This window comes from Molothrus aeneus, chromosome Z (assembly GCF_037042795.1).
Source record: "Molothrus aeneus isolate 106 chromosome Z, BPBGC_Maene_1.0, whole genome shotgun sequence".
NCBI lineage: Eukaryota > Metazoa > Chordata > Aves > Passeriformes > Icteridae > Molothrus > Molothrus aeneus.
The window spans coordinates 43,477,710-43,494,195 of NC_089680.1; the positions used below are offsets into that span (position 1 = coordinate 43,477,710).

At 39.1% G+C, this 16,486-nt stretch overlaps 1 protein-coding gene across 15 annotated transcripts in view; it reads right to left on the bottom strand.

Annotated features, from left to right (window-relative positions):
* The window catches only part of ELAVL2 (ELAV like RNA binding protein 2), a 108,080-nt gene that overhangs the window by 37,260 nt on the left and 54,334 nt on the right, over positions 1–16,486 (bottom strand). For 5 of the 15 annotated variants that reach the window (XM_066568641.1, XM_066568643.1, XM_066568645.1 and 2 more), the window contains exon 2: positions 3,711–3,951. In XM_066568641.1, the coding sequence (XP_066424738.1) occupies positions 3,711–3,951 (241 nt within the window). Of the gene's footprint in view, positions 1–3,710; positions 3,952–7,661; positions 9,269–16,486 lie in introns of those variants that run through there. The other 10 variants (XM_066568633.1, XM_066568632.1, XM_066568631.1 and 7 more) reach the window with 6 other exon arrangements.

Here is a 16,486-nt window from a genome sequence, read left to right on the forward strand (position 1 = left end):
ACAATGAAAACTGGGAGATTATTCCACAATGTGAAAAAAGGCATTAATCTTCCACATGTACAATTGAAATTGTACTGAAGACAGTGGGAGTTAAAAGAATGCAGGGGTTTTTTTTGTTGTTGTTATGTTGTTTTTTTTAAGGAGACTACAGTCACATTTTTACCTATGTTCAAGTTTCAGAAAAGTAGGTCTAGAAAATGTTTACCATACTATGATATCTCTTACTTTTTAAGTGCTAGCTATTACTGTTTCTTGTATTTTTTCAAAAGCTGCTAAATCCATCTATCTTGTGCAAGCAGAAAACTTTAAAGTGCTTGACCAGGGGCAGCTCCAGCAATTAAATTTCATCCCATTTTATCCTCTTCCCTAATACTTTGAATATTTTAGCTTATTTTTTGTAACCATACATGCTGAACATTTGATTACATAAAAGGCTATCATTATATGATAAATGTTACCTCTGCTGCCTTTAAATATGCAGAAGCACTTAAACCAAACTAAACAGCTATCTGAAGTGGCTAACTGGAATTCAGTTACGTTGCTCTGTTGAGACCAGGATCTCCCACCTATTGTACAAGCACTATTCACTTACACAGTAGTTTTGCAATTTATATTGACATACATCTGCATTAGTCAAAAGCACATAAGAGTTAACACAGACTCTAAAATATCTAAGGCACAATGACTCATTCCTGACAGATTCTCTGGTTAGCAAGTGAAGATAAAGTGACGTTCATGACCCACTTATCAGATGCTGTTGTCAGTGGGATTCTTACATGAAGAGAGACTCTTGTTCAGCACCCTTTACAATCTTCAACACTACCAACGTTTAATTTATTTACCTTCAGTAAAGCAACAGAACAGCAATCAGCTATTTAAATTCTTACTGATAACACTTAAAATGGTTTTCTGACAATACAGAAAGCAGACTTCACTCCAGCTACTAATGTCACCCCAACAGACAGTTCTGCCCATGATATGCATGCTTGGAGATGACTATCAGGAACCTTCACACATCAGCTTTCTCCCTTATTCACAAGAAAATCCCTAGCTAAAAATCAATAAAATAATCAGGACTTGGACTTCAAACTGCTCACATGAAATTAGTAAATGAACTCCAGGGTGCCTCCTTCCCTCAAACAGGTTTTCCAGAGGAAAAAAAACGAGGAAGGCCTTCAAGTTCAACTCTTCTCAATCCTAAAGTGCGCAGACAGCTTCAAGGAAATTGGGCACTCTCACCTCTAGTGGGAGGTGTGCCTGACCACAGCAGGGAGGCTGGAATGAGGTGCTTATGAAAGTACCATCCAACTGAAACCATTCTGCTATTCTATGATAATGCAAGTGCACTTTAGTGTTGCAGATGTGATCACAGAGTGAGTACTAAACAATAGGGTGGGAGATAACTTGGTTTAAATTCACTGGATGCTAATGAGTATTTGGGTCAAGATGACAGTGGCTGGCCATGATCTCTCTGTATTTTAACACATGGCACTGGCAACCCAGTGATCCTGGAAGGAGTAACTCAGACTCTCAGGACAGGACCGTGGTTTCTAACTGGGCACAGCTGCAGAGATCACACTTCACACACGGCCCCACTGGATGCCCTTTGGGGCACACAAGTTGATCTCCGTCCCAGTGGTCTGTGGGCTATGGGCACTTCCTCCCTGCTGCTGCTCTTGCCCACCAGTGATAGTGGCCATGAAATGAAACGCATTCTTTGACATTGAGCTTGTAGGATGGTACCACTCCAAGCCAAGGATAGGACTGGATTGGCTCACATGTGTTCCCACCAAACTCCACTATGTTTGCAAACTAGCAGGCAGAGAATGGTGGGAGACACAAGCCATTACAGACCTCAGTGATACCATAACTGTAAAAGTGTATTTCAACTTCTCTGCTACCCTAATCTTATTTAAAGATACTCACCAAGTAACTAGCACTCCTGACACTCCATTTAAGAAGGACAAAACAAATTATTACATTTTAACAGAGGAATTGAACCAAGAAAAATCTGAAATTCATGCTATATGAATTTCACAGAACCTGGTAACAATCCCTGTTCTGAATTTAGAAGGAAAAGAAAAATTTGCTTTTCAAAACTCTCTGAAGAAAACCTGAAAATGAGTAAGAACAGGACTGAAAGTCGAGAGCTTTCTCCTAAGCATCTACAAACACAGGGTTACCTTGCTCCAGGCTACTTAAATCAGAAGTATTGCTCCCAATGCAGACACAAGGTCAGACACTGTACTTCTCAATCTCACTTATAATCCTAAAACCGTTTGGAACAAGACTGATGCAGCATTTTTGCTTGCAGTTGAAAGTGTATCTCAAAGCTGAGGATCTGCTCTCTGATAAAATAGAAAAACTATCTCAAATAATTTCAACTCTGGAGTTCTCTGCTACTGAGAATGTAATTTAAATTCAGGATCCTTCTTAGGCATCACTTCATGCTATATAGGAAACATCACACCTTGAAACAAGAGGTCTTCAAATATGTCCAGCTCCATTCCCAGGTATGAAGTCTCTTGAAACTATGTAGCAGCAACTCTGTGCTTCTGGCATACAGAACATCAGACCCATCATGTAAGGAAGTGGACAATTTGAACATTGATCACAAGATCTTGAGGATTATTTCTGTGGGCCAGAAGTAGCAGCCTTTGAGGTTATTCCTAAGCAGCTTGGATAAGGAGGTTAAACATGCTAAACATGTGGGATATACAAGACAGAGACAAACTGTCTGAATAGCCATCCCACTAACTGATGAACTACCAGTTACATCTTTCTACTTCCAGAACAAGAGGTCAGGAAACACCTAAGGAAGGGATCTTTTGTTTCAAAGCACTGAAGTCATTACCTACAAAGAAAACAAGCTTGTTTTCTCCATCAACCAGATTTCACCTGATTACAGCAAGCTGTGGCATCAGCCCCATCTAGTTTCTTTGGCATTCCAAGAATATTCAGTAATCTTCACACTGAGGAGCAAAGATTGCTTGAAGGTTTGGTCAGGTCAGATCAACTAAAAGCAGTGATTTCAGTATCCCAGACTACCATGCTGAAGGAGGGTGCTTCAAAGATTTACCCGTTCCACTAAATCATTTCTTAAGAACAAATCATCTGCTGTGGAAAGATCTGCTGGTTATTCAGAGCCATGAGGGAAATAAACCATACTCAGCCAACGGAAGTCAGCCACAGACTGCTCAATAAGAAGAAAGCCAAAGAGCATAAATTGACTCAAGTGTGCATCCTAAAGAAACTGTTCAAGTGCTGCAATTCAAAAGCAGCTTAACCTGTGAAGTAAAACAATCTGCCCTTTTTCCAAGGTACAAGCTTCATTACCTGCATCCCTGAAAAGAAGCAGCTTTGCATCAACAAGCGCTAAAGTCTAACTTCAATGAGGTTGAATTACAATTCAAGGGAACTTTGTATAAATATCTGCTTTTCCACATGTGAATTTTCTTTTCTAGTACTCTGAAGCCCAAGTTTAAACATCCTGTTAGCATTTATAGCACTCAAAGTAACCTAAATTAAATGCAAATTAATATGCTTAATTTTGGGGTATATAATTTAAAAAATTATTAATTTAAGTTCCTTCTGACCAGCATTGCTTCATTCTGCCTTTATTCCATTACCTAAGAGAATTGCAGAATGCCATCTGAGAGTTTGCTGCTTGGAAAAATGAGAGGATACAGAAAACTCCAAAACCAACATACCTGTTATTTTGTCCCTGACAAGCTTGCAGGATTCTATCTCCCCAATGCTGCCAAAGAGACTCTTCAGTTCCTCTTGTGTCATGTTTTGTGGAAGGTAGTTGACTATTAAATTGGTCTTGCTGTCTTCTGTGTTCCCAGAATCAACTGATGATGAGCAATTGTTTATGGTGGCTGAACCATGGGCTGTGTTATTACAAGTTGGTCCATTAGACAGTTGTGTTTCCATGGCAGCAATTACCTGCTGAAAAGAACAAAGAAGAAGAATGATCAAAATTTAAATTTCAGTATCTAGTAGAAGAGTCCAAACAAGAACCTAAAAGACCTGTCACTATGCAGAAATGGTATTGCCAAGGCCATATACTGCCTCTACATGCAAGAAAAAAACCAAACACCAGTACAGAAGGGCATTAAACTGTTAGTCAAGACAACACTTTAAAACCTCGTAACAAATAAACTATCTTCTACAGGCTCACTAAATGAAATCAGCATTCAAAGCTTAGTTTCCGTTCTCTGCCATTCCTCCAATTTGGGGAAATCACAGCCTTTCTATTATAGAAGTTACCAAACAAAACTGGCCTATTGCAAGAGTAATCACTTCTGTTAACTTACAGCTAGTTACTGAAATAACATGAAATGCAGTTTTTAATGAAGTAGCATTTGAATAATTTCAAGAAGAGGTGGGCATTAACTGTATCCAAAGAATACTTCTCATAAGAAATAGCAGAGATCAAGATTAGTATTTTAAAGAGATATTTAGGATATATTAATGTGCTGGGATGGAAAATATACTCTTCTTTGACAACATCCATGTCAAACTTTTCACCACAGGTTGGAATCAGGCCTCTAGATGCTTTTACTTGATGAAATGAACAATTTCTTGTTATTATTTCTTCCCTTGCCTGAACTCTGAGAACAGTTAAATTTGAATCTTGCTCTTAATGTACTTTTTGACCACTCCAGAACTACTCTGTGCCTGGGAGACCACAGAACTGATCCACCTGTGCTAAGGCAGATAGAGAACAGGAAGTGATCTCAGACAGCGAACATGGCCTCACCAAGGGCAAGTCCTGTCTGACCAACTAAGTGGCCCTTCTGTGATGAAGGGACTCCGTCAGTGGACAAGGGAAGGGTTACAGATGTTATCTATCTAGACTTACTCAAAGCCTTTGACACAATCCCATTCAACATCTTTATCTCTCAAATGGACAGAGAGTATCTATGGGTGGATTAATAGATGGGTAAGAAAGGGATTGGAGAGTTGCATCCAGAGGTGGTGGTCAATAGCTCAGTCTCGACAGAGATCAGTGACAAGCGGTGTCCCTCAGCGGTCCATACTGGGACCAGTGCTATTCCATGTCTTCACTAATAACACAGAAAACAATCAAGAGCACCCTCTGCAAGTTTGCTGATGACCCCAAGGTAAGTGGTATTGCTGACACTCCTGAGGTTCAGGCTATCATCCAGGGGGACCTGGACAGGCTTGAAAAGTGAGACCATGGAAATCTCATGAGGTTTAGAGAGACCATGTTCAAGGTACCTGGGTGAGGACACTCCCAGTATCAGCACAGGCTGGGGGATGAGCAGATGGAGAGCAGCCCTGTGAGCAGGACTGGGGGGTGCTGCTGGGTGAGAGGCTGGACATGACCCAGCCATGGGCACTCCCAGCCCAGAGAGCCAAATGTGCCCTGGGCTGCATCCAGAGCAGCGTGGGCAACAGGGCCAGGGAGGGGATTCTGCCCCTCTGCTCTGCTCTGCTGAGAGCCCATCTGGAACTCTGCATCCAGCTCGGGGGTCCCAGCACAGAGAGGACATGGATCTGTTCAAGTGAGTTCAGGAGGGCCTGGATTAGAGGGATGGAGCACATCTCCTTTGACAAAATTCTGAGAGAATCAGGCTTGTTCAGCCTAGAAAAGAGATGACTTTGGGGTAGCCTAACTGTGGCCTTTTAGTACCTGAAGGGACTTTACAAGAAAGAGGGAAAGAGAAATTTTTGAGTAGCATGTAGTGACAGGACAAAGGGGAATGTCTTCAAATTGAAAGCTAGTAGGTTTCAATTACATATTAAGAAGAAATTCTTTACTGTGAGGGTGGTAAGGCACTTGCCCAGACAGGCTGTGGATGCCCCATCCCTCAAAATGTTCAAGGTCAGGTGGGATGGAGCTTAGAGCAACTTAATTTAGTGGAAGATGTATTAGAAACAGACAGATTGTATTAGAAACAGACAAACTCCAAGGTACTTTCAACTCAAACCAGTCTGATTCTACTGTGTCTCACCCCAAAGTCACTGACTGTATCACTGCAAGATGCAACAGACGTAATTAGGAGGAGTCTGCTAGTACACAAGCACTTGTCCACAAGCTGCCACATCTACAAAAGGCACACTGCCCCCTCAGTCAGTGACTGAATGGCAACAGCTGGTAAATACAATGGATTTTTAATAGCATCTTAATATCTAAGATTTGGGCAGCCGACCCTCTTTGAGACCAACAGCTTAGGACTACATGCAAGAGAAAATTATGTACGTGAATTCTACAGTAATACATTTTTCAACACAAGACGTTCACTAAAGAAATACATCAATCACTGAAATTTAGCCTCATAATTAAACTGCTAAGAGGAGTTCTCACAAAAAAGCCTCTTGTAAAATCACAGAGCAGCATCGGGACCTCTGATGGGTCTGTCCTAACAGTCCTGTTTAAAGCAACATAGGCAATCAGTGCATATCCAAACAGCTGATAAGGTCAGCTGTGTTCAGGGACTGCTGAATAACTGAATTTCCTAACAATACATTGAAAGGGGATAAGTTGAGTTTCTTACTAGAAGTCCAACTTTGACATTCCTGGGAACACATTTCTATGCTCCATGTTTTGCATACAGAAGCATTTTCCAAGAGGTTGCCTCAGCATAATGAAAAAAGGGATACATCTATTAAGAACACTCATTAGAAAAGCATGATCTCGTTTTCCTGAAGACCTACAACTAGAACAACATTTTCTTCCCTTGACACAAACTCCAAGAAGTAACCTGCTTCTGCTACTGATGAAACAAGTCCACTGAAAAGATGATAAAGTAGATTATCCCAATCAGGATAAATTACTTTTCAAAACACTAGTATACCTGTTAAAGGTAGTAATCACAAATGCTGTGCTTTGAGGCTCTGAGGATTGCCTTTTTTCTTTTTTGTGTGTTTTATTCTCAAATTTGAAGTGTTCATTGATCAAAATTAGCAGGATTTAGCAAGGACAACAAACAATTCTCTCTTAATTGCACATTTATTTTCACGTTCAGGTGGCCAAGTATGGGTTCCTAAGCCAACATTCAAGTGAACAGCTGCAGTAGCCTGTGTGTGCTGAAAATTACAGCATCTCTCAGCTATAGAACCATCTGCTCTGAATGAAGTGATACTAATATGTTTTGCAAATAATGCATACCCCACTAATAGGCTAAAGAGAACTGTTCATAAAAGACAAAACACTAAATATTTTTCACTCAGAAAAATAGTTTGAGATAAATTTACAGTTTAAAAGAATCTTAGAACAGACTGGCAAATATAATTTTAAAATAGTAATCATAAAAAGACAACTATACAGTTTTTCAAAGTTACTGCAAATTAGTAGTCAGACCATACCAAAACCATTTTAGTACAATAAAATGGTCCTCTTCAATTATCCACCGAGTATTTTCAATTAGTACTAAAATCTAATTGACAATAGAAGAAGGCAAGCCATCGCAGTGTAATTTCTACAGGAGATCAGTGGTTTACAGAAAAAGTTGTCTTGTTACACCAGTGTGCTCTAGGCTCTCATAGAATAAGAACACATCCTACAGCCTATAATGAAACATATATGTGAGTTAGCATTCCAAATGGAAGGTTAAAAGACTTTGGTATGGCCTCAGCACTATTAACATGTAAAAAAGTAGCCTACAGAATTTAAGAAAAGTCCCACAGACCCCAGTCCAAGGCTCTGCTGCCCACGAACCACTTCTAAGCAGAGAAGCCACATCACACAGTCTGACTGCCATGTTAGTTTGGAGTTGCCGTCTGCAATATGGACACAAAAAGTACTGTATGTTAGATTAGCAAGATAATGCAACAAATCAGTTTGTACAAATTTACAGTAATTGCATTTATATTCCCAGCACGTCCATGCAGTGTGGCTTAATTGGGATTTGAGGCAATTCCAATCTAATCTTAACAAATTCAGTTGTAAAATTATTTTTCTTACGTGAAATAAGATGCTTATTTTTAAGAAGACTTAAAAGATAATGCAGTCTAGTAACCCCTGCGTCTACCACGGCAACTACCTTCAGTACCACACCATGCCTAAAAGAAACTGTATCACAAAACAATTTTTTAAATCTTCAAGACTGAAGAGGAAAGAAATACAGTGAGTTTATTTTCCATCAGCACAAAAGATGATCATTCACTACAGCTCCCTTTACACGTCTTTCCCAGCCCACAGGAAAAAAAATACACGAAGATGACAAAGTACTATGTCAGAATTAATTCCATTCTCAAAATCCTGGGTTTTAAAAATTAGGTAAATGAAAATCTTGTGCAGATGGTATTCACTAAGCTTCCCTGCAACAGCTGTTTAAAAGTACCACTGCACATAAAAGTGGCAGTAGAGTCAAGGATTTATCAATGCAATAACTGGAAAAAAACATGCAAGTGTTTTTCATGAGAGTATTTTGTAACCAAGAATATTGTTCTTTGTTTTAACTAAAACATCACTGAAAATCCAGTTAGAATTACACTGAACAATGCTAGAAGGATACCACAAAAGCTAATAGGCCATTTGCAGATTATTACAGGTAGTCCAGATGTGAAATACAGCCACAACAGAACAAACAGAAAGGCTCCTGACCACTGCCAGAGCTTGAGACTGCTGTAAGTAAAGAGATCCTACCCACAGACAGATGAGGTAAGTCTAAACTTGATAAAAAAAAGGCTTAGGTTCCAGAAGTTGTTGTGCCGTCCACAACTATCCTCTGTGAACGACCGGCACTCCCAGAGCCTGGAGCACACTTGCTTAAACTGCTGACAAATGAGGCGAGAAAAACTTTTCCCGTTTTAAAATGGTGCAAGTCACTCTTCAAGACAGTTTGCTACCAAAATCCGTATGCTTAGCTGACTTCACGTCTGGTCTTTATTTCTAACTTAGGTTAATTATGACCTTCAATCACTTCTTTATGCAAAATACTGAGGCTTTGGTATCAAGTGTAAGTTTGCATGCGGTCTGAACCCAAAACTAACACTAACTACTTCTGAAGCTCTCAACTGTTCATAGGCAAATATGTTTGATGAACTGCTTACTACATTAATAAAATCTGGAGGTCTCAACTGACTTCTTTTAAGTCCAGAGAAGCCTTATTAAGAAGACTGCTTCAAAATAGCAGTCTCCAACATTCTTGACCTACAGAGACAATAGTGAGGTGCACAAGACGTTGTATTTGGATCTCTATGGCTCTCAGCAAAGCAGTGTGACGCCACAGATTATTTGTTTCCTGTGAACCGTAGGCTACAGCCTATGGTTAGAAAACTTCAATAGAAAAGCTTACTTTCTTGTAAGGACTTCAGTGTACTAACTGGATACTTAACTGTCCTCTTAAAGACTGCAGCATTTCTCAAAAGAAAAGCCAAGAGCACCTGTCAGTTGAAGTACTTCCAGCTTGCATAACACATTTATCTTAATTGAAGCATTCTATACAGTACTTGCAATCAGTGTGCAAGTCAGTTCTCTGACTAAAAAAACCATTACGTCTCAAAAATGTTTTTGCTCTACCAGTTCTTCTACCATTTTATTGCTTCCAAGGCTGTAGAGACTGCTCTCTTACATCTAGTTTGGAAAACTGGCATTCTTACCACTGTATTTACACTTCTATCTGACCTAAAAATAGTATTAAATATGGCTAATTACATTCTAGGAAAAAAAAAAGAGAAACTTTTCTGAAATGAGTTTTCAGCTATAACACCATACTAAACTAGCAGATTAACACAGAATTTGAGCTGTGAGTTTTCTTCCACCCTGCCCCCCCAAAATTTTTAAAATATTGAACTACTGAAGAATCCCCAAAAGCTAATTCAGTTTTTGACTATTAGCCTCAGAGACAGTATTACACTTCAGGTTACTGAAATAGTTTAAAAGTTACTGCATTCAAAACCGATAAAACCATTATGTTCAGGAAACAGGGTTCTATACCTACTATGGAAAAGTTTATCATATAATACATTCAGATTAAGAGGAGAACAATAACAGTAAACCTTTGACTGAGTATATCTGCTCTCTTTATAATGTTGAAAGGAAGCAGAACTAAAGACAGTTGTTCATTTCAACAAACTGAGTGGTTCTCTCTCACATACAGTGCATGGCAGCCATCTATCTTTCTATAAACTTACTTTTTCCTCATCAAGCACAAATAAGATTTCAAACCCAAACACTCTTAAACACTGTTGAAACATTAATTGAATGCCAGTTTCTAATTAGCTGCAGTTCAAGCAAGTCATGAGTAAATTTTGCCTAGCAGAGAAGCAAGTAGGCTTTTTTTGTTTTTCAAGAGAAAAGACATCAGAAGTTCAAAAGCCATATGGTTTATGCAATTAGTTCTGGTTGCCATAGAACAGTTCCAATTATAACAGCAGATTTTTATATGAGAGCTTTAGAAAATATAGTGGAACTAGAAAGATGAAGACTGGCTAAACAATAGCCAGAGTGGCCTACTAACTTTCCTTTCAACGTAGGTATTTTGGTGTGCAATATACTCAACTATTCATGCTCAGCTGAAAATGCAGGCTGAGGCTGGATCCTGGCAGTGCTGTGACAGAACCAAGGAGGTGACACAACAGGTAAGCTTTCAACCACTATTACCACCTCACAAGCATCATACAGATGCTAGGGAGAAACGTTTAGTGCATTAGACTTCTGACTAAAGTCCTTCTACCACCTGTTTCAATTCATACTTGTGCATCCTGGTCATTGCTGGGTGGGAAATCATTTCACATAGGTTTTATATACATAATTTAATTATATTTATAGACACTGCATTAAAAAAAATCACTGCACAGATGCCTGCTGCAATTACATGATGTACTTCTAAACAGTATTATCACATAAAGGTGATTACACTCTGAATTTAAGACAGCAGAAACTAAACACATCTGCTTACTTCAACTGTTCAGAGGCAACCCAAACTGGAGCATGAGATGTCTCCAGCCTCAAAGGTCACAGGTGACACAATGCCCTTGGTAAAGTCCTAAGAGATGTAAATGTGCTCCTGAAGATTCTCCTAGAGGCTTACATACCACAAAACCTTCAGAGCATGCCTTAGTATTTATTTTGTGTTTGCCCTTCCATCCTGTTTTCCAGTGAAAGGGAGGCATGCAATAAATACAACAGATCACCATTTGGATAAGAAAATGCTGGAAATTTTGTTTTCATAATATCAAACGGCAGAACAAGAACCACCTCTGGCTGCATACATCGTTCTTTATCTCTTCCAGACACAAAGGTTTAAACCACAACTTCGTTCTCTGCTCGTAACGAAATTGTTCTCTTTCCAGAGGATTTATTCAATCCACTTTGACTCACAACAGTAATTAATGCATTTTAATAAGGGTAAACTGTTTCTTGTCTGTGGGGACTGTTGCTAAACACATTAAATTAAAAAAAAAATCATTATTTGAGCGCTCACTGAAAGGTAAGACCTGGCACAATACAGATGCTGAATTTTGCTTTAAAAAGCACAACTCAGCAAAACAAATTTTCTTTAGGCATTAAAATTTTAAGTGCAGAGTTACTGATAATTGGAATAGATGGCAATTCTTCATGCTTCCTCTTTAGTGATTTTTATCTTTACTGGAGTGTTAATTTGAAGGACTCCTTTTTTTCAAATGGTCAAGTACCTTATACAAAATATACAAAAGCACAGTGCTAATTTTTGCACACTCTAAACATCTGTACAATAAGAGATGACAGAGACTGTTCAATTTAGCATATGCAAAAACTATGACATAGCTTGCCTGAACATCCCAAAGTCCTTTATGGGTAAACGCACACAAAGGCCAGAGGCATGTCTTTAGTGAAGAACCTTGCCTGTCAGAACAAAACACTACTCACTCTTAGTTTCCCTATAAGAAGGATAGCTGTCAAGGAGAGCTTAATGATTGCTCTGAGATCCACATATTAACAGGACAGCCTGTGCTTGGTGAGTCTGCACAAACAGGCTGAACAACTCTTATTTCTTTGTCTCTGTTTTCACTTTTTGTTTAAGAGTATAAACCACCATTTGTCCATTAGTAGCTCTCCCCCACCTGCATGTACATTCATTTGCTGTTCCCTCCATTACACTATTTAAGAATCTGCAGCACAAACTAGATGAGGGTACTGCTTGATGAGAATTCATGCAGCTCAGGAGAAGAAGCCAGAAGAGCACCTCTTGATTTATGCTAAGTTATATGGAAGACCTTGGATTAAATAGATGAAAGACAGAAATTTTCACAGAAAACTTAAAATTTTTCTGATAATGAGGTGGTCTCAAATCTTCAAGTAAGTTAAAAAGTTACTAATGTAAACACAGTCAATTAAGACAAGAAAGCATGAGCCCTTTGCAACAAAAAAAAGCAATAACTACCATCTCAAAAGTGGCAGTTTAGAAAGGGAACCTTTCCACAGACTCTTCAATGAATCACAAAAGTACCATTTAATATTACTACATCTTGGCCTCAGTGTCATGATGAGTTGAAATAAGTGAAGAAAATGAAGATAGTTATAAAAAAAAAGTAATCTGAATTCTAGGGAAAAGGATTGTAATTCACCCCGTGAATGCTGCTGCAGAAATTAATCTGCAGAAGCTTTCAGCAGATTAACCCTTCTTTCAGCAGGAAAGAAGAGGTACCTGAAGCCAACTTGCCTATTCCAAGTAAGCAGTGAGAAGACAACTGAAAACCTGCAGACAGCTGAACAAGAAACAGCTATTTGTAGAGGCATGAAAGAGCTTAACAGTGTTGGTCACCACTAAAAAGGACAAATGCAAGAAAGTCCAAATTGTCTATGGAATGCAAATATTCATAGGGACACTAAAAATGTATACATAGATTAAAAGAAAACATCTTCACTCAGTAGGAAATGCTTTTGGAAACTCTTAACATTTCTGCAAAATACTTAATGAGTATTAGGATAATCTAAACAATCCCCTACTAAAGCTACTATGCATTAGGAATGAAGCCAACAAACACTTGCAAGGGGTTCTGAAAAAATACTACATGTACAACAAGGCAAGGACATTGCTTGGCAATGGACTAATCTACAGAAAATAAACGATCTCTTCTGACTGAAACTACAGATTATCCCATCAGCTGGGGTAAAGGGAGGGAAACATGCAGGATAACTTAAGTTATCCTAGAAGCCATATTAGAAAGATCAACTCTAACAGTCTTCTGTAAAGAAAACAAGCACCTCCATTCCATTAAGGGATCAGTTCAAGTGAGACCCCAATAAACTATAACCATTTTTACGTTCCTAATTATTCAGGTCAATTTAGACAACCACTTCTACCACCATAACTAATTCCCTGAGCAAGACCGCATCAACATGCATTACTAATTAGCTCATATACAAGGAAAAACCCCCAAAACTTAGCACAAAATTTTACTTTTTCCTTGTATTGCCCTCTTTCATATAAAAAACATTGAAAGCCAGCTAAGGGAAAATTATTACTTTGGTTGTATTTGAAATTTTAACTAAATATTAAGTTGGGACTGTTTGAACATAGCCAATATTGATGTTCAGAAAGACTTTCACCAAAACAATGAACACAAATGATGAACACAAAATCACAAACAGCTATTCAGATCTCAAAAAAATAAGCTGTGAACAATTCCGATACTTAAATAATACTTTAAATAAGACTGACTTTTAACAGGAATGATTTTTCAACTGCACTCTACCAGCCACAAAATCTTGCCAATTATGTTTATTGCTGCTATCTGCTGTCCCAGTCTTCTGTGTTAGCTTTCCCAGCCTTCTAGCAAAATGCTCTCCAAGGCAATACGGCTCTGTCAAAACACATATGTATTCTTCAAGAGGTAACTGCATCTCATTGTAGACATTTCCCTTCAGCCTTAGACATTTGCAGTCCTCTCAAGTCTACTAACACAAGAAAACAGAAGATTCAGTGGGGTGAAAGGAGACAACTTGATGACTCTTCAAATATAGTAACTTGATAGGTTGAAGGGTTTCAAAGTCAACATCCACTTGAACTGGCTAGGATGCCTACTTCAATTTTTCAGCATTTACCTCAGTACTCCAGCTGGGCTGTGTAAAACTTTCCCCCCTTTCATACTGCAGTTATATCCTTCTTCCCCACTGTGAATTTCAAAAGCTGATGTTTACCAACAGAGAGGAACAGGAAGCAAGCCGAGTTAGTCTCACTGAAGAGGTATACAAATCAAAAAAATACAAGTAAGAAAAAGATGCTCTTCTAATCAAGAAAGCATGTGTCACCTTCAAGGCCACACCCTACTCCATTTACTCTTTGGCGTATCTTCCTGAAGGACAACATTGTTTTCTCCCTCATGCACGCAGCTTTCTTCACCGCAACAGAGGTTGATGACAGGATTCATCTTCCAGGATAAGGGTGACACGGTTAGGAGAAACAGTTATTTTGTGTTGGCTTTTCATGGCAGTACCCCTTGCTCAAAGCTCAGTGGTAAACTGGAGAGATGGTTAGGCCCAAAATGCACCCCCATCACAGACATTCCATCAGAAGCTACACCTCAGCAGATCCACAGGGCATGAACCTGTTATCTCCATCACAGCCCTACCCTTCAAACTGCAGGATCTCCCTTCAGGAGACCTTTTGCTCTCTCACAGGGAACTTTTAGTCCAAATGCAGATTTAGACAAGAGAAAAGCTGCATGACTAAATATCCCTACCCCTTAAACCCTCATGTATACTGCTAGTTAGCTCAAAAAAATGACATCCTCAACACCATACAAAGAAGGGGAAAATGCAAGCAGCTCAAAGTCAGAAACCAGTAATTGCCATGCCCCTCCCTTCCCCTATACCCATGTTTACAAGTACTATCAAAGTGGTATCAGGCTGGACAACAACACAATGCCTACACCCTCAGATGTCTCCATAAGCCCAGATCATCAGTGGTCTGACAGACTGACATGTCACAGCATCCCTCTTTCAGCTCCAGAGGTCATGACAAGCAAAGGTTACGTGCTAAACTATTCAAACCAAACTGAAACATGCACCATTATGTACACATAGAATTAAGTCATTTTTGCACAGGAAATATTTATTAATTCTTCCATTGAGGAAACCTTTTGGGGAAGAGATCGTCATAAGGACAACAGCTCAACTAGCAACACAGAGTAAGGTGTACTGGGATTTGCCAGAATGACCTCCCTGTTCCTGCTGGCCACACTGTTCCTGATACAGGCCAGGATGCTGTTGGCCTTCTTGGCCCCCAGGGCACACTGCTGGCTCATGTTCAGCCGGCTGTCGGCCAGGACCCCCAGGTCCCTTTCTGCCTGGGCACTGTGCAGCCACACCATCCTCAGCCTGTAGTGCTGCAGGGGGTTATTGTGGCCAAAATGCAGGACTGGGCACTTGGACTCATTAAACTTCATCTTGTTAGACTCTGCTCATCCACCCAACCATTCCAGTCTCTCTGAGGAATGAGAGAGACCACTACCTTCCAACAGATTGACACACACTCCCAGCTTAGTGTCATCTGCAAATTTACTAATGAAAAACTCAATCACCTCATCCATGAGATTTGTAACCTACAGTTACAAGGCTTCTATTTTATCACTTCTTTAAAAAAATATTACAAATCAGCAAAAGTGAAGACATCAACAAGCCATTCTTGTTAACAATCCATAGTGAACTAATATGAAAACATATGGCCAATGCCAGTTTGCTCTCAAAATCTACTATGGATAAAGACTGACTATTCAGTCTCCAAGAAGTGTTTTTAGTGGTCTCAAGTCAATAATTACATATTTTAGTCACAAAACCATGCTTAACTAGAGCTACGATTTGTCCCATCCTGCCTCACCTGGAGTAGGTTCCATGAAAGCAGTACAAATGCTTCCTATACCAGATCAACAGAACTTTTATTTCTTAATCCTGATATACCATGAATAACAAATAATGCAATGCAGATATAACATGACAGACCCAAATACTATGCTGTCTTGTGTGCAGAAATCTTTATTTCTATAATGCAACTAAAATGCAGAACAATGAATATTTAAAAGATTTGCTAGTTTAAAATACTCTTGCTCTTGCTTTCAGTCATCACAAAAACCGTGCCCAGGTCTTAAGGTTTCTGACTTCTGAGGATGGGAATTCTTGCACAAACATGAAGAAGAGAACATGTACAACATGAAGAACAGAGAAGTCAAAATATCAGAACCTCTTGATAAAACTGTCAATATTTTAATACATCATCATTAATATTGGTAATCAGATTTTCCTATTATTCTGTCCATAAACATGGAGTTTCTGGGACCACTTGGCTTCCACATGCTCTAGTTCTTCTAACCTTTTTGTCATGACTAGTTGTATCAAGTTTGTCTCCCACTCCAAGTTTTCTCCAGTAGTCCAAGTAACCATTAAACTATGTATCACTAAATAGCCTTAATATACCTTTTCTCCTTACATGGGCTAACGCACATATTTTGACTCTCATGCTTTATTCTTTCATATATTATTCTATGCTGTGTCTTAGACCCCAACCTATTAAAACTACAATTGATACAT